We start from the raw sequence: 18,279 nt of genomic DNA, 5'->3' as shown, positions 1-18,279 counted from the left end.
AAAGTTACACTACTTATACATAATTAATTTTTTTTATGTATATAATATATGCTAAATTCCTTCGATATCTTCATATATTTACTTTTTCATATTTAGAATTTATTTACTGAAAATTTTAACTCCACTTACCCGATAATAACATCCAACATATTGCAAATTTGGGGCAAATACTTGCATTTCATAGGATATATAGGAGGAGTAATACATGCATGAACGTGACATAATATACACATAATATGAAACCTTACTATAACTTGTTAACTAGTCCATAATATCACATGTCTAATTTATTTATTTCAGAGAATAACGATATAATAATTTTACATAGGGATGCCACAAAGGACTTTGCCAAGTACATTAGGAGCACAACTATAATTGGGGGTGACAAATGAGCGGATTGAGTCAAATATATGATTTATATTTGAAATGGGTAAAAATGAGTTACCCAATAAATAATATGGGTAAATATGAGTACCCATATTATTATAGCTAGAGATCATGTTAAAAGCTTCAAAAGCAAAATCTCTTACCCACTCTTCACCCCACCCCACAAAAAAAAAAATATATATTTTTAAAAAAATTAAAATATTTTATCAACCACACCTCTGTTCCGGCCCCAACCCCAACGCCTCAAAAATTAAATTTATTTTTTAATTTTTAAAAAAAATTAAATTTACTTCTTATACTTTTGTTGAGAAGGACTACCGTGGGTGCTAAAATTTACTTCCTTCATATTAAATTATTTGTGTAGTTTTGACTTGACGACGAATCTTAAAAAGTGATATAATAAAAAAGATTTATAAATCTTGTGGTCTTAAAGAAATGTTACATAGAATGTATTACCAAAATATTTTTTAATCTTATCATCTTAGACATGCCATATGCAAAACTAGAAGTAAAAATTAATTTCCAAAAAAAATAAAAAAAATAAAAATCACTTTTTGAAGCATATTAAAAGAATTACAGACTAGAAGTAAAATTGCAAAGTTTTTGTTTTTTGTTTTGATTTAAAAGAGAAAAAGTCAATGTGACAGTAATTACAATAATTATAATAAGTAGATGGTTCAGATGCCTAAAAAGAATCTTTATAAAATAGTATAATAATCAACTTGATAATTTTAATTTAACTTATTAGACCAATTGCTGCCAATTTCTATAACTTATTTAATTAAAAATCATTATAGTTATAGAGTACACAACAAGCTTTCTGAGACTTCAGTTTCCTATGCAACAACAATAATATACCAATGAAATTTTACAAAATGATCTTCAGACAAGGTAATATGTACTTAGTTCTAACTTATTTTGTAAAAATAAAAATATTATTTTCGATATAACCTTAATTTACGTAAAACATATTAAACGAAAGATTGATACATTAATAAAAAATATAATATGGACTCATTATATCACCATGGGAATCTTCATAAACTAATATATCAACTTGACAAATTTTCCACTTAAACCAATAATTGCCAATCTCTATAACTCATAGTAATAATTATTACAAGTTGAGGCTTTAGCTATCTTAATAAATTGCTATAAATTTCTTCATTATACATACCAAAAAAATACAAAAGAAATACCCAAAGATGAGTTCACCTATTAAGAGATCAATCCCAAATCTTCCTCAAGATATTATGTCAAATATACTTTCAAGATTACATGTTAAATATCTCTTACAATTCAAATGTGTGTCCAAATCTTGGCTATCTTTAATTTCAAATGAAGAATTTATCAAACTTCATCTTTCTCTAGCTATTTCTGACCCAAACACAAACCATTTTAGGATTTTAACTATGTCACCCTTTAAGTCCTTGGACTATGAATCTCCATCATCATTTGAAGATCATGTCGACGACGATAGCGCCATTGTAGATTTGTTGTATCCATCCATGGATGAAGGACTTGAATCTAATAATGTTGAAATTATTGGTTCTTGTAATGGATTGATTTGTTTGTTATTATGTGACACTAATAAAATTTCTCTATGGAACCCCTCAACTAGAGTCTCTAGGGACTTACCAAGTTTGACTTGTAATTTTCATAATGATTGTCCTATTTTCAATGGTTTTGGTTATGATTCGATTAATGACACGTACAAAGTTGTTAGAGGTACATTAGATGGAATAGTCGATGTTTTTTCTACAAGTGGTGAAAGATGGAGAAGGATTCAAGGGTTTAAGGACATTTCTATTTTTGATGAAGAACAAGGGATTTTCTTTAATGGAACTCTACATTGGCTAGGGTATAATGTCATTAATGAGACAAAGAAGGAAAAAACCATTGTCACACTTGATTTAGGACAAGAGACATTTGGAGTAATGAAACAACCTATATTGGAACATGATGAAAATGTCAATTTTCATAATGTTGATGTTTTACAAGGATGTTTATCTTTGCTTAACAAAGGTAATGGACTTTATTGTGAAATTTGGGTGATGAAGGAGTATGGTGTTATTTCATCATGGATTAAATTATTAGTATTGGACATTAATGATTTTGAACATATTGGATATTTTAATCCAATTTGTTTCACAAAAAATGGGGAGCTCATTGTTGATAATGAAGGATATCAATTGGTGAGGTACAATATTGAAAAGAAAACATGTCAAACTCTCAAGAATCAGAATGATGATTGGTTTCAACAAATTGTTTATATACAAAGTTTTGTTTCACCATATGGTAATTAATGTGTTGGATCATGATTTAAAATATATGTATTGTTTTACCTAATGTTTGGTAACAAGTTTCACTTATTCCAATATAATTATACTAGAGGCGCATGGCCTGTGCTGAGCAGAAGCCCAACATTATAAATAAGGGTAATATGTATAGCTTAGCTTATGCCTTATATTGTTTGAATTGTTTCTTGGATCTAGATTGCCTTTTGTCTAGTACTATCAATTATCATGTATTTGTTTGTTTACAATATGTTTCACATAAATAACACTACTTATATGAGGTTATCTTCTATTTAGACAGGTGAATAATAGGGTAAATTTTAAAAAAGAAAAATTGTACGCACATTAGGAGCGTAAAATGCAAAAGTCTCGGAGATTATTTAGCTCAATACCTTAATTTTAACATCACAAAACAAGATACAAGGAAAACTAAACATAAAACATCATAGGAAATGATGAAATCAAATGCACACATTCGAAATCTAAAAGGACAACTTATTAAGCTGGATACAAGATTTAAGCTAAAGTTATTAAATATGCGAAACTTGTAATAGCAGAACTGTAGCTCCGTCCCTACTGATCCACGATATATTGTGCTTACATCTCCTTTCTCTTAGGGACACAACCAAACCTCCAAAGTTTTTCGATATACTCACATGAAACACAAAATCTTAGTGGTTTACAATCCTTTTCTATCGAACATTTGTGTCCACAACCTTTTTTCCCAAGATTTGGGAGTATAAATTGTTCAAGAATTTGTAGTTCTCTTAGAGCCACAACTTGGTGAACTGCATATATCATAAGCCAAATTTTAGATCAAATTACTAAATCAATATAAGATACATAGAAAAAAATTTAAACAAATATGTTAAATGTAGGCGAATTTAGAACGAGTTCAATATGTTCAACTATACCAATTCCTTTTAGTCAGGATGTAGCCTTTGTGCTACAAATTCATGGGAACCCAATAATTTTAGAGATGGATTAATATACATGTAAAAAAATCACTAAAATATTACTCCATTTGTTCAAATTTACATGACACTTAGAATTTTGAAAAGCTGTAAGTTTTTACAAAAATCAACAAAAAAAAAACTTGACTGACTCTTAAAATTCTAACTATATCACATAAATTGAGACAAATATGATATTTGTTATTGAATCTGAACCCATAATTTTTAAAAGTTTAGTCATGAGTGCAGTGCTAAGACTTATATCATCAATTACACATTTATTATTTATTTTTTACAACTCTTTTACCCTCTTAAATTATTAAAAGCTGAAAATAGTACACTGACAAATCACAATCACAATTATTTTGAGCTACACACGTTTGACATGTGGAGAATTTATTTAAGATATTTTAATATTTTTATTTTTAAAAATATTTCTTTCTCATTATTTGAAATTGCAAAATCACCAAGATCCATTTCATGATGTGTTCGAGCTTTTCTCGAAGTCCTTTAATGGTGGTCTTTTAAATTTCATCTCTATAAATTTTAAATTAGTTTATAGCTATTGATTAACGCTTAGTTAATTATCTCTCATTTGTTTTTAAAAAAAAATAAAAATCACCTAACTCATAATAAATTCTCTGATTTGAAACTCAAAAATTATCAAACTTCACTACAATAAATAAAGAATTTTGTGGCAATTATTTAACGATATAATTATTTATAACCAACATTCTATATGAATACTGCTAAAAACTTTAGCAACTGTAAATACAATAACATTAACTCAATTATTGCTAAATATTATATAACCACAGCTTTTGTATATATTCTAAAAATCAAACGACCCCTTATAATAATGTACTTGGGGTATATTATTCAAAGTAAGAACTTTGTAAGCAAACCCTCTAATTTTCACAAGTTATGTCCGCATCATTATCTTTATCTTGTGAATGCTGATATTCGACTCAAATATAGAAATACTGAAGCATGTAGAAAGTTATGTCCGCATCATTATCTTTATCTTATTATATTTATTAGATTAATAATAAGGACAATTTATTAATATTTATTTATAATTTTATTTCTTGTTTTCCCCAAATTAATCAAAAATTACATATTCATTTCCACTTTTCTTCTTCAACCATTCAACAATATGCTATCTCTCCTTTCATTTCCATGCATGCAAACATATTTCCCCAATTCATTTCTCTCTAGAAAAATAATATTCAATTTTTCTCTTCCATTATAAACGGATTAATTCATCGAAAATTAAATAAAAAAGATCGATCAATCATCGATCAATGGGACAACAAACGTTGATTTATAGCTTCGTTGCCAGAGGAACAATAATTCTGGTGGAGTATAGTGAATTCACCGGAAATTTTAGCAGCATTGCTACTCAATGTTTGCAGAAGCTACCGCCATCTAGTAACAAATTTTCTTATAACTGTGATGATCATACGTTCAATTTTCTCTCCGATAATGGATTCAGTCAGTTTCATCTTTCTCCTATATTCATGATATAATTTTTTTTTTGATTTTTCGTATTGTCATTAATTGGATCTATTTGATAAATTTGATTTTTTAGAGTTAGTTATTGAATTATATGTGGATCGCGTGATTTTTTAGAGGTTGTTATTGAACCTGAGGCCTCATGGAAGAGTTGAATGGGCATTGTTTTATTGTTGATATATGATAATCTAATATATAGTTGGAAATACTCATAATGATTCAAGAAATGTATGACATTTGTATGGGCATTGTTTTATTGTTGATATATGATAATCTAATATATAGTTGGAGATACTCATAATGATTCAAGAAATGTATGACATTTGTAGAAGATAATTTGTAAATCTGTGAAAATGTGACCTAGTGATCAATAACGTAAGATGAGAATTATGAGGCTTGACATTCAAAGTATAGGAAAAAACAAAAATATTAGGTGATTTTTCTTATCTACCTAATCTTGGTGAATAGACTTATATTATTCAATATGTGCCAAAAAATGGGAAATAATAAGGGCAAAGGTTAAATTTGTCCCTAAGCTATTTGAAATGGTTTTAGTTTTAATTTGTCCTAAGTTGAAAATTGAGGTCATCCATGCCATCGTTGTTACAATTTTGATTCAAAATTATAAAATTCATTCCTAAAATGTATAACGTTTAAATTCTGAATCTGCTACTGACATGTTACTTGATAATGCAGCCTATTGTGTTGTGGCTACTGAATCTGCAGGCAGGGAAATTCCCCTTGCCTTCTTGGATAGAGTGAAGAATGATTTTAGCAAGAAATATGCTGGAGGCAAAGCTGCAACTGCTAGTGCTAAAAGCCTCAATAGGGAATTTGGGTACCTTCATTTTATTTTATTTCGTTTTTTTGTTACTCTGTTAGTTTCAATTTGTTTGTTTTATTGTCCGAAGTAATATGGTGTTACTCATTGTAGGTCAAAATTAAAAGAGCATATGAAATACTGTTGTGATCATCCTGAAGAAATCAGTAAGCTTTCTAAGGTCAAGGCTCAAGTTTCTGAAGTAAAGGGAGTTATGATGGAAAACATTGAGAAGGTGAATTTCTGGCGAATGTACTGATGGTCTGTTTATATGAACTTAGACAATTATTTCATGAAGAGCTAGTTTCATATCTTTACATTGTATCAGAGTTCGATTCAACCCTTTTTGTGTTCTCGGTTCACGCTTCAGATGGGTCTGGACACGAAGGGGGTGTTAGAGTCCCACATTAGTTGGGAAATGGACTGATGGTCTTTTATAGATGAACTATGCTTAATATTTCCACATCTGGCAGTGACAGGGACACCCTTCTACAAGACTACAAGAGGGCGTCATGATGTCACCTGACACTACTTTGTCGAGAAAATTCACTATGTTATAATAGGCTTACACTGCTTGCCCAAAATCTTGTATATGCCCTTTGACATCTAGAGCATGTTTATGTAAAATTTGCTTCAATTTTTCTTTTTTTGTTAATATCAGGTTCTTGATCGCGGTGAGAAGATTGAGCTTCTAGTCGATAAAACAGATAATCTTCGATCACAGGTTAGCTCATAATGCAGCATGAACATATTTTCGAGCAACTTTATCTACATGGTTAATCTGTCCACTTGACTTTCATGGTTTGTTCAATAGTTTGTAATCACTGATCAGAGTTGTGGTGGAGTGATAAGTACTCCTTTATCATTAAACAGAAGTCTCGAGGTCTTTACCCCAATATGAGACATCCATCACGTATCCAGATTAGTGGGGGCTCTAATATGAGTACCAGACATTTTAAGACAAAAGTTTGTAATATGCTCTTTTGTGATTTTCAGGCTCAGGACTTCAGACAACAGGGTACAAAGATAAGGAGGAAGATGTGGTATGAAAATATGAAGATAAAACTGGTTGTTTTTTCCATCATCTTGGTCCTGATTCTCATTATCATTTTATCTGTCTGCCCTGGCTTCAAATGCACTTCGTGATTCAACCTTTAAGGTTCTTAGCACTGAACTCGTTTTACTTGTAAAATTATAAGTTCAGAATTCAACATTTGTTGAAATCTTGGCGGTTTTTCAGACATATGTCTATGTTCCGTGTCAAAAATACTGCATTCAGTTGAACCAAATGGTCATAGGTTCCATCCGTCTATGCGGACCCGTTGTTGATGTTAAACTTACCAATCAGTCAGAATGTTTTCCTTACAACTGGAGTTTAGCTCATGAAGAACTGGATTGGCTTGTATTTTGATGTAATGTGTAAGGTAATTTAGAGTTGGTTTCTTCAAAATGCTAAGATAAAACAAATCTATAGAACAACTTTATTGTCAATAGCAGTGGCGGAGCCAAGAAACCTAACGAGGAAATATTATATATAGAGATAATGGTCAAAAACATACCTGAAGTATCACTTTTTGCGAGTTACGTTAATTCAGGTGTTCACGTTTCCTACCTAAACTATCACCAGAACAGGAAGTGAAAAGAGTTAGAAAGAAACAGAGTGAAAACAGGAATTGATGCTATAAAACAGGTGCCATATTTCACAAGCAAAATGAGTTTTTTACATGCAGTAACATACATTAATATAGTAAATCAACTATACCGATAACTCGAGTTCGACCATTAGGTGAAAAGGGCCATATTTAGAAGGATTTGAGTCGATCAAGAAGAGAGGGAGTATTGGAAAGGCATGGTTCAAAGGATTCTTCTTTTCTTTATTCTGGTCGAAACTCTATTCCTTGAACGATAAGGCCACCTTTCGCAGAGAGACGCCTAACTTCCATTAATCTCGCTTCAACATCTCCATCCTCTCCTGCGTCATTGAAAAATTTCCCCATTTCTATTTCCATCCATTCATCGTCTCTTCCCTTGGATCGATTCTCACCAGGTCCTTCTTGTCTTGAAATACTAACAACACTAGCTCGTTCCTCAGCTTCATTGTCACTCTCAAGATCAACAAATCTAACAAATGTATTAGCAGTTTCAAGGCCATAGTATCCGCTTTTCAGTTTGAACACTAGATAAACAACATAGTTGGTTCTTTTTGACAGTAGTCGAGTTTCAATCTTCCCTCGCATATCAAGCCAACAAACGAACCGAAGATTAGCCACTTCCGAAAATCTGCATAAAATAATCATGATCAGTGTTTATGTTTAATTAAGTAATCTCTTTCTAAATTTATACAGCAAAAAGGAACCGAGAAAATATAGAACCTGGAGTCGGGGTGAGATGACCATGCCCAATAATGTGGTGTATCGCTCCATGAAATAGTAAGTTCCCTCGCTGAGACCATAAAACATTTCTTCCCTGTCTTCTTGTCCAATGAAAAACTCTGTTTAACAGATCAAACCATAGATACACAACACATCAGGAATAAAATCAACGAAAAACAAAAAAAAAGGTCCCAATTAACTATATCTAGCTTCATAAAAGTGAGTCCGGGACCCAAACCACCCAATGATCCTTATGGATGGTCGGGACGGTCACATGCTTATTCTTACCAGGTTGGGATGGGACGGTCACAGGCCAATCCTGCCCACTTGACATGCCTAGGTACAAACCACCTGTACATTTCCACCCCTAGACCATACACATCCATAGCCACAGCCCACAGGGCCCTTTTTCATTGACAATTAGCTATTTTTTCGTTGTACGTCTAAAATAAAAACTTAAAACGGAAATAAATCCATATACTTTTGATCTCTCGGTTGTTTATTGAACGAAGATCGCGGTCCTTGTCTAATCAAACACAACTAACCAACAATAACCACCCCAATGTAATCACACAAGTGGGGTTACGTTCGGGGAGGATTGTGTATACACAAACCTTACCCTAACTTCGACAGGTAGAGAGGTTGTTTCCGATAGACCCTCGACTCAAGTAAAACACATATCAAATCAGGCTAACAAAACTAACCCTTCACTCAATAAAATGCTAATATACTTCCATCTCAATTAATGTGGAACAAATTGGAATTTCGAGATTCAAACTTCTAAATTTTGACCATGAATTCAGACATACAAGTTTCTAAAAATGAAATTTCTATATTTAAAAACTACATAACAAAATACTATAAATCAATTGATCATAGAAATAGCAGCATATTACATAGTTTAGGTTAATTCACACATAGGGATGGCAATGGGGCAGGTCAAGGGCAGGGCAGGGCAGGGTAAAGGTTAAACGGGGCAGGGCGGAGCAATACTTAAACGGGGCGGGGTAGGGCAGGGCAGGTCATAGCTAATATTTTTAAAAAATTAATAGGGCAGGGCAGGTGTGGGTTCATGAGAGGTTCCTTAGCACTTTGTAGCTTGCCAACAATGCTCAGATTGATTCCCAAAGGAAGATTTACAATGCTTTTAGGCTTCAGTACGTGACTCAATTTTTATTTTTTTTGGTGTTTAGCAATAACTAGCAAATCGTGATAGGAAAAGGTAGACACAAATAAAGTAACATGAACCATTTGTGTTATATGATTGATTGGAAAAAAAATAGAACGTAGTTTTTCCATTTTCTATTATCTTTCGTTGAATAGAACACAAAAAAAGAATACAATCGGGTCAATGAACAATTACTAGACGTCATGTTGATGTATCGAGTCCCTTTTTGACAAGGAAACCACATCAACTACTCGATCTTTGAGTATGCACAAGAAAATTAGTAATAAGCTGCAAACCATACTAGAGAGGTAAACGGTAATAAGCTACAAACCACACTAAAAAAATAAACAATACTAAGCAAGACCCGGATGACGAGCTTAATGAGTCCCTTTCTATAAGGGAATCTATTATCATTGGTAGTCTTTTAAAAGAAATTAATGTTACTAAGTCAAAAAAAAAATCTGAAATTATCCGATAAAAAGTATCTTTCCCTTCCTTTTTCGACAGTATAAGTGAATGAACTGGTGTTAGGCCTGTTGGATCATGAAAATCTATTAGTCTCGAATAAATAAAAATGCTTTCCAAATTATTCAAAAGAAAGATAATTTAGGTTGGAAAATGACAATGATGGCAATGATTAACGAAAATCTAAGATTAAAAGCAAAGATGTCTGACTATTACAAGTCCTTAAATAAACAACACTTAAATGAGGCAGATCAGGGCAGGGCTGAGTGGCGCAGGGCAGGGCGGGGCAAAATGTTGAAATTTTTTAAATGGGGCAGGGTAGGGCGGGTTAAAATCTTAACGGGTTAAGGCTTGCTCCGCCCTAACCCACCCTAACCCGCCCAATTGAATCACACAATTGATCATCGCGCTTTAACGAAAAAAAACCAGAAAAGAGAGAAAATAAAGTACCATTTTGCCTCCATCAGTGAGAATTGGGGAATCACAGAGACTAAAGTAAAGTTGTTTCATGGAAGGAGAAGCCAGTAAAGATTTTGATTTAGAAATTATATTTTGATAATCCGACGGCAAAAATTTCTCCCAAACGACGTCGGATTCAGCAGCAGAATTGAATCCTCGAGAGCTCGTCGATAACCTAGCAGTATCCTCCGGCGAAGTAAACGATAAAATTTCCGATAAGCAATCTTCCGGCATCAACCCAAAATAATCCATCGGAAGATTAATTTTAACGAAAATAAAAATATCAATGATTAAAGTAGCTGAAAATTTGGCGGTGTAAATATAGAAAGAAAATACTATAAGCTTTGGAAATTTCTTTCGCACTTTGTTTTCTTCGTCTGGAAAAGAATTAAATGACAGCTAAATAAAGTCGGCAAAAATCTCATAGCAGCTTACTATGAAATTGCAGCCAGATAAAGTTTCATATTGATAGCTAAAAAAAAAAACAATCTAGTTATAAGGTATTGAATATTTTTAATTGTGTGAGCTAAGTCGATTTATCTGAAACAGATATTATCACACTATAATAAGAATACTTTTAAACTGTTTTAATCAAGGACGATACAAACATTTTGACTTTATGAAGCTAAAATGAGTTGATGATAAAAATATTTTATATTGATTTATTTAATAAAAGATCCTACCGGTGCATACTCGGACGGTGTGCAGGTTCTATTAAGATTTTGACGTAAAAAGAAAAATGTGCTGTAGTAAGTTAAATTGCATAAATAGGAGTACTATATACAACTCAATCTTTAAATAAAATTATTATTATTAGTTCAATCGTCCGGTACCCAAGGCTCGCTATAATTAGTGATTTATGATTCATTTAATTCCAAATTTAGCATTACATTAGCTTATTTAGTATATGTATTTAATTTGTTCGGTTTGTTGGAGTGGTTATAACCCCACATTGGGTGGGGAAAGGACCAATAGTTTTGATTGTATAGACTTGGGAATTCCTTCCCTCATGTACTAATTTTGAGGTGTGAGTTAGGCCGAAGATCTAATTGTACAAGGTTCAGCTGAACCAATAATTCTATTATGGCTCCGCCCCCCGTAACAACGTAGCTGAACTGTGTTCAAGTTGTATTAAGATAAAAAAACTCTAGACTTCCAGAGTGTTTATGTTGCTTTTATTTCCAAAGTTAGCACTTATATATTATTAATTTTCATAGTTTACATTTATCCGTTTGCCGAACTGATAACTCTATTATGGCTCCGCCCCTGAAAGTTGTGATAATGTAGTTGAAGTGCGTTCAAATGGTTTTCATAGTGATTTATGTTGCTTTTATTTCCGAAGTTTGCATCATATATTAGCTTGTGATGTTGATTCATTGTTTCCCCGAAATGATGTCTTGATAGATTCAAGTATGTTATTGGTTTTATTATTTAGATGTTCCAGTTGAAAGCTTAAAACATTTTGCCACAAAAAATAGCTATACTAGTTTTTTTTATTTATATAAACACCGATATTTACATATAAATCTATTTTTTTTCATAATGAATTTATCTCGCAAGTGTAAGATTTGTGCACACTAAACATTATAAGTCCATTCAGTTCGTACCTTTTTTAGAACCCTTCTTATCTTGGCTTGTTAAATTCAAGCTCGAATAAAGGAGGGGTCACAATATGTATCCTCATAATACAAATGTTATTGGGAGGTGATCACCTCGTAATGCTAACTTTGGAAATAAGAGCAACATAAATAACTAGTATATAGAGTCTTAGAGTTTTTCTAATTACCATAATGACATAGCCAACTAAAGCACATTTCAATGCCAAAATAGAGTTTTGGCTCAAAATCCACATTTTAAGAAATTCAGTTAATAGGTATGAATAATGTACCTCAAACCCATAAAACAAAAAAAGAGATATAGTTTAGAACCCGTACAACTTAAAATTTCAAATCCACCTTTGACTCCCTGCATTTGATTATTTTGGGACGAAACTCTATTCCTTCCACAATGAGGCCACTTTTGATACTACTACGTTTCATCTCAAACAATCTTGCTTCGACAGGACCATCACTACCTTCCTTGCTATTGAAATGTCCCAGTTCTACTTCCATCCATCCATCTCCTCTCAGTTTTGCCGATGTCACAAGTTTCAAAGTATTGGCTTGTTCTTCAGTCTCAGTATCACTCTCATATTTAACAAACCTAATAATTGAATTAGCATATTCAAGTTCACATGACCTTCTTCCCAATTGGAACACCAAATAAGCAACATAATCTGTCTTTGGTGACAACATTTTTGTTCCTATTTTTCCACGAATGTCCAACTGAAGTACAGAGTTAAGATATGCCACTTTGGAGAATCTGCAAAAGTATTGCAAGAAGCATTTGTAAGGATAATTTTATAATTTTTTTTTTAATGATATGTAGGGTGTATATCCTTTGTAGGTCTACCAGATAAAAAGTTAAATTAATGAGATTTGGGTATCAGATGGTTGAACTAAAAAGATTTATAAATCATTTGTGAAATTTAACATGTTATAGTAGATTTATCTTTTTACGATCAAAATATTTATAGGAACCTCGAACTGTTCGAGATTGCACTGTATAATAAAGGTGACCTTCCAATACTTCTTCGGCTGATCCTAATTAATTAGCATTAAATAATTTCAAGGTGTGAGCAACCAATTGTGCTCATAACTTGAAAATTATTTATGCTAATTAAGGACCATCTGGAGAAGTATTGGAGAGTGGTGATTAGATAGGACATGACTCAACTTCAGATTGACATGACCTTAGATAGGAAGGTGTGGCGGATGCGTACTAGGGTAGAAGTTTAGTAGGTAGTGAAGTGTTGTCGTGTTTTCCGAGAGTTTTGGCTGGTTGGTGTTTTGTCGTTGTACTAGTTGTAGTATTGTAGTTCTTGATTGTGATATCTATCATTTTATGTTGTTTATTGTGTTTTGGTTATTGCTATATTTTGTTGTTCTTAGTCCTTTCTTATAGGATTTTGCATTGCCCCCACCCCCACCCCCCTTGTTAGTAGCTATATCTTTTTCCATTGTTTTCTTCTTCCTTGTACTTACATTTGTTGCACTTGCGTTGAGGGTCTTTCGATAATAACATCCCTAGCCTCCACAAAGTACTAGTAAGGGCTGCGTACACTCTACCCTCCTCAGACCCCACTTGTGGAATTTCACCAGATATGTTGTTGTTATTGTTATAAGGACAAGCTTCGGTCTTAAAGCTCGATAAACTCATTTTTTTCTTTTGCACTCCCTCTTTTCTTAAGTACACTTCACTCTCAATTCTTTCTTGAGCACACACTCTTTATTTGAGTAAACATACAACTCAAATGATCACCTCTATTTATCGGTGTTGATGGAAGGATCTAGTGAATGCAATATTCTAGAACTACACCTTCCACTTCTTTCTCGAATTCTTTTAGACTTTGCACTCTAGAACTCTCATCCTAAAGTTCTTCTTTCAATACAAATCTTGAATATTCTAGATTCTTCTTTGAAATATCTTAGATATTAATTAAGGTGGTGATGACTTTTAACACCCCTCTCAGCACCAACTTAATTTATTCTTTGCATCCATTTTGAGGAACTTTATGAATCTCTTCCTTCTTTGAACTTCCTCACTCCCTTCTCTTTGAATCTTATTCGAAGGTAGTAATCTCCTTGATCTAGACCACTCTGCTAATGTTGCATCAATATACTTGGTGTTTGGGAATTTCAATTATGTAGACCTCCTTAGTCACGGTTGTGGTGCTTCTCGGACTTCTTCTTGCAACATTACAGGAGTTTCACTTTGAGTCTAATAGGAAATCTCTTTGGACCACCATGTTGATGCTTCATCAAATACCAGATTTCTTGACACATATATCCTATTAGTGATAGGAAGGAGAAATACGAAGGGATATAGGATAGACTTTTCGATTGAGCCTTCTTGTTGAATCTATAACAACTCTACAATAATGTAACTTGATAAAGTAGGTACTAGGGCTCCCTCGCTCTGGCGCAGCTATAGTGATTCCCTTGACAGCAGTTGCGCAGCTCTCCATGGCTGCTACAACCACTGGAAAGCCTCCTCCCGAGCTACTGGGAAAAATAGTAATATTGGCTCCATCATTACATATTTCTAATCCTAAAGTAGCTAATTATGATTATTCAAGAAAATCAGGATGACATGCTACTCAAATCCAATCCAACAATCAAGCCACTCATGGTCACATTGAACACCTCGGCTCATGAAGCCCCTTCCCAATCATTGGAGTCACTTGGTCAATATCAAGGTGAATCTAGACAGCTACTATTGTCAACAGAGAATGGAGACGATTTGGTTACTTTAGATGTGCAATTAATCTTTTTTAATTCATGCACTTGTCAAAGGAAGTTTGAGGCCGATAACTCAACCTTCTTAATTCTTGGTTGTTATATTTTAACATTATTTAAGCATCCTCATTTGTAATATCATCAGAGTGTATTACAAACTCTATGGTAATCACAAAATCCTAGTTTTTTCTAGCTTTTATTTTTTCTTCATGCTTGTTAGTTAGTAGAGGTTTGTTACCTCATTATGACTGGTAAGTTAAGGTCCAGCTCCCTTTACTTGTACTTATCCCTATTGAGTTTTTTTTTTATTTTTAATAGAAGGCCGCTAAAAATAATAATTTCAAGAAATCTATTTTATACGACATCAAATTAAAGTACGTTGCATAAAACATTTATAAGAAAGAGGAATGAAGTACGTTGTAGATCAAATTAAGGAAATGATAAGAGATAAACCTGGAATCGTGGTGTTTCTTCCATTGCCAAGAGTGTATGTCATCACTCCCCAAAATTTCAAGCTTTCTTGCTGCTATCATAAAACATTTTTTCCCACTGTGCTTATCGATAAAAAAACTCTGAAAGAAAAAAAAACATTAAACAATAAAAAAATGTATAGTATTGTATTTATAATCTAATTATTAATCCAAATTCACACCAGGTAAGGAACTTTTAATTTTATAAAGAAAAGTAGCATACATGATAGAGTTATTATAGATAAAGGTAGGGGAAAAAAATAAAAAAAGATTATAAAGTAATGAACAAAGTCAAAGTAAGAAAATAAAAATATCGTAATGACATGGCCATATCAAATTGATCATTACATAAAATGATACTTTCATCGTTACATAATGATGAATTTATTGATAAGATACAATAAAAATTAAATAATTAACAATTCAAATAAACGCTGTGGTTAAAATAACAATATAATACAACACGATAGCTCACAACAACCCAAAGGCATATCCTTCAATTTTTTTGAATAACTTAAACTTGGTGAGTGAAACAGAATAAAACATGATTCTTTTGATCTTTCTAGTTTCATTAACTATGAAAAAATTAAAAGATATTAGATATAAAATTTTATTAAAGATAAAAACACTGGGTGGTCATTTTTTCTACCTGCTTGAGCTGTAGAGTTACTTGGTATACTAGTCGAGATAAATGACGTAAAAAAGTTTAATTGAATCTCCTGTACTCGCAATTACACCAATACAAACAAGGTGAAATTATTTTTAAAAAATAAATTATATATGAATCGTTGAATCTAAAATTCTAGTTTAGCAACAGAGGGGTTTCAAAGGTTGTTTTAGAGTACGAGTTTAAATCCTAAGTGTGACACTCAATATTCTTTTTAATATTCTTATTTGAATTTCTAACTCCACCATTATATTGTTTAATACTTGTGTTAGTGAGAGGCTAAAGTAGATGTAGAATACCACTTTCATATGAATCCTGTACTTTCATAAATAGCGGAACATAAATTTATGTGCAAAAATTCCTGATAAATGCAATAGATAGTAGATATGAATCACAACTTTAAAGAATATAATGATTTAAATGTTAATTAAATAAAAAATTGAATCCATAAATCTTAAATTCTGATTTTGCATCTAGTGATAGGTACCAAATACGTACCTAATAAATAATTTAGGTTCACACAAACTAGCACATATACCACCATTACAAAAAATAAAATGAATCATAAAAGGTAATTAACCACATCAAAATGAAATTTTACCAGTCTGCCGCTATCAAGGAGGATGGGAGAATCACATAGACTAAAAAAGAGCTCTTTTTTGGTGTTGCAAATCAGAGGAAGCTTAGATCTATCAATTATTTTTTGGTAATCGGAAGGCAAAAATCTTTCCCAAATTTCATCGGATTTTGCAATAAATTTGAATTCTGTTGATAAAATTGTTGATCTTACTGCATCTGCTGGAGTTGTTCTTGAAATTATTTCAAAGATGCAACCTTCTGGCAACTTTTCAAAATAATTCATTGGAGCTAAGGACTTAGAAATATTCATGTCAAAATTCTTATAAAACTTTATAATCGAGAAATAACCTAAGTTTTTTTGTTACAAGCTTTATATATGATTAAATAATCAAAAGATAAAAAAGATTTCAGAGGTCTATACATTGTCAAATATAGTAATAAGTACAAATAAGCATATACAATTATGTTTTTTTTCCTTTTTTGTCAATGAGTACAGATAAGCTATATTTTGTTGTTCTTAGTCCTTTCTTATAGGATTTTGCATTGCCCCCACCCCCACCCCCCTTGTTAGTAGCTATATCTTTTTCCATTGTTTTCTTCTTCCTTGTACTTACATTTGTTGCACTTGCGTTGAGGGTCTTTCGATAATAACATCCCTAGCCTCCACAAAGTACTAGTAAGGGCTGCGTACACTCTACCCTCCTTGTTTTCTTCTTCCTTGTACTTACATTTGTTGCACTTGAGTTGAGGGTCTTTTGAAAATAACATCTCTACCTCCACAAGGTAGTGATAAGGACTGCGTACACTCTACCCTCCCCAGACTCCACTTGTGGAATTTCACCGGATATGTTATTGTTATTGTTATAAGGAAAAGCTTTGGTCTCGAAACTCTTTAAACTCAATTTTTTTCTTTTGCACTCCCTCTTTTCTTGAGTACACTTCACTCTCAATTCTTTCTTGAGCACACACTCTTTTATTTGAGTACACATACAACTCAAATGACCACCTCAATCGACCCCACTTGTGGAATTTCACCAGATATGTTGTTGTTATTGTTATAAGGACAAGCTTCGGTCTTAAAGCTCGATAAACTCATTTTTTTCTTTTGCACTCCCTCTTTTCTTAAGTACACTTCACTCTCAATTCTTTCTTGAGCACACACTCTTTATTTGAGTAAACATACAACTCAAATGATCACCTCTATTTATCGGTGTTGATGGAAGGATCTAGTGAATGCAATATTCTAGAACTACACCTTCCACTTCTTTCTCGAATTCTTTTAGACTTTGCACTCTAGAACTCTCATCCTAAAGTTCTTCTTTCAATACAAGTCTTGAATATGCTAGATTCTTCTTTGAAATATCTTAGATATTAATTAAGGTGGTGATGACTTTTAACACCCCTCTCAGCACCAACTTAATTTATTCTTTGCATCCATTTTGAGTGATCCTCGAGACATTGCAATCATCTTGATGTCCAGTAACTTTATGAATCTCTTCCTCCTTTGAACTTCCCCACTCACTTTTCTTTGAATCTTATTCGAAGGTAGTAGTCTCCTTGATCTAGACCACTCTGCTAATGTTGCATCAATATACTTGGTGTTTGGGAATTTCAATCATGTAGACCTCCTTAGTCACGGTTGTGGTGCTTCTCGGACTTCTTCTTGCAACATTACAGGAGTTTCACTTTGAGTCTAATAGGAAATCTCTTTGGACCACCATGTTGATGCTTCATCAAATACCAGATTTCTTGACACATATATCCTATTAGTGATAGGAAGGAGAAATACG

At 32.6% G+C, this 18,279-nt stretch overlaps 3 protein-coding genes across 4 annotated transcripts; 1 reads left to right on the top strand and 2 right to left on the bottom strand.

Annotated features, from left to right (window-relative positions):
* The first annotated feature begins 4,941 nt into the window (after positions 1 to 4,941).
* Positions 4,942 to 7,267, top strand: LOC102589231 (putative vesicle-associated membrane protein 726). Of its 2 annotated transcripts, none has more exons than XM_006349875.2 (5): positions 4,942 to 5,012; positions 5,844 to 5,990; positions 6,087 to 6,207; positions 6,634 to 6,696; positions 6,969 to 7,267. In XM_006349875.2, the coding sequence occupies exons 1-5, from the start codon at positions 4,942 to 4,944 to the stop codon at positions 7,116 to 7,118; spliced, it is 552 nt and encodes a 183-aa protein (XP_006349937.1). In that variant the 3' UTR covers positions 7,119 to 7,267. The 2 variants fall into 2 exon arrangements, with proteins under 2 accessions (XP_006349937.1, XP_006349936.1); XM_006349874.2 differs by having other exon boundaries at positions 4,942 to 5,131; positions 5,849 to 5,990.
* Positions 7,268 to 7,633: 366 nt separating this feature from the next.
* Positions 7,634 to 10,844, bottom strand: LOC102588908 (putative F-box protein PP2-B12). Its single transcript, XM_006349873.2, has 3 exons — positions 10,428 to 10,844; positions 8,345 to 8,463; positions 7,634 to 8,252 (listed from the first exon to the last, which is right to left on the bottom strand). Exons 1-3 carry the CDS (start codon positions 10,686 to 10,688, stop codon positions 7,847 to 7,849), a joined length of 786 nt encoding a protein of 261 aa, XP_006349935.1. The 5' UTR covers positions 10,689 to 10,844; the 3' UTR covers positions 7,634 to 7,846.
* A 1,529-nt stretch (positions 10,845 to 12,373) lies between these two features.
* LOC107061041 (F-box protein At2g02240-like) lies at positions 12,374 to 14,502 on the bottom strand. Its single transcript, XM_015309737.1, has 2 exons — positions 14,423 to 14,502; positions 12,374 to 12,797 (listed from the first exon to the last, which is right to left on the bottom strand). The coding sequence occupies exons 1-2, from the start codon at positions 14,500 to 14,502 to the stop codon at positions 12,374 to 12,376; spliced, it is 504 nt and encodes a 167-aa protein (XP_015165223.1).
* Positions 14,503 to 18,279: the final 3,777 nt, after the last annotated feature.

This window comes from Solanum tuberosum, unplaced genomic scaffold (genome assembly GCF_000226075.1).
Source record: "Solanum tuberosum cultivar DM 1-3 516 R44 unplaced genomic scaffold, SolTub_3.0 scf00114, whole genome shotgun sequence".
NCBI lineage: Eukaryota > Viridiplantae > Streptophyta > Magnoliopsida > Solanales > Solanaceae > Solanum > Solanum tuberosum.
The sequence above is the reverse complement of the archived record's forward strand: the minus strand, read 5'-3'. Positions and strand labels throughout refer to the sequence as shown.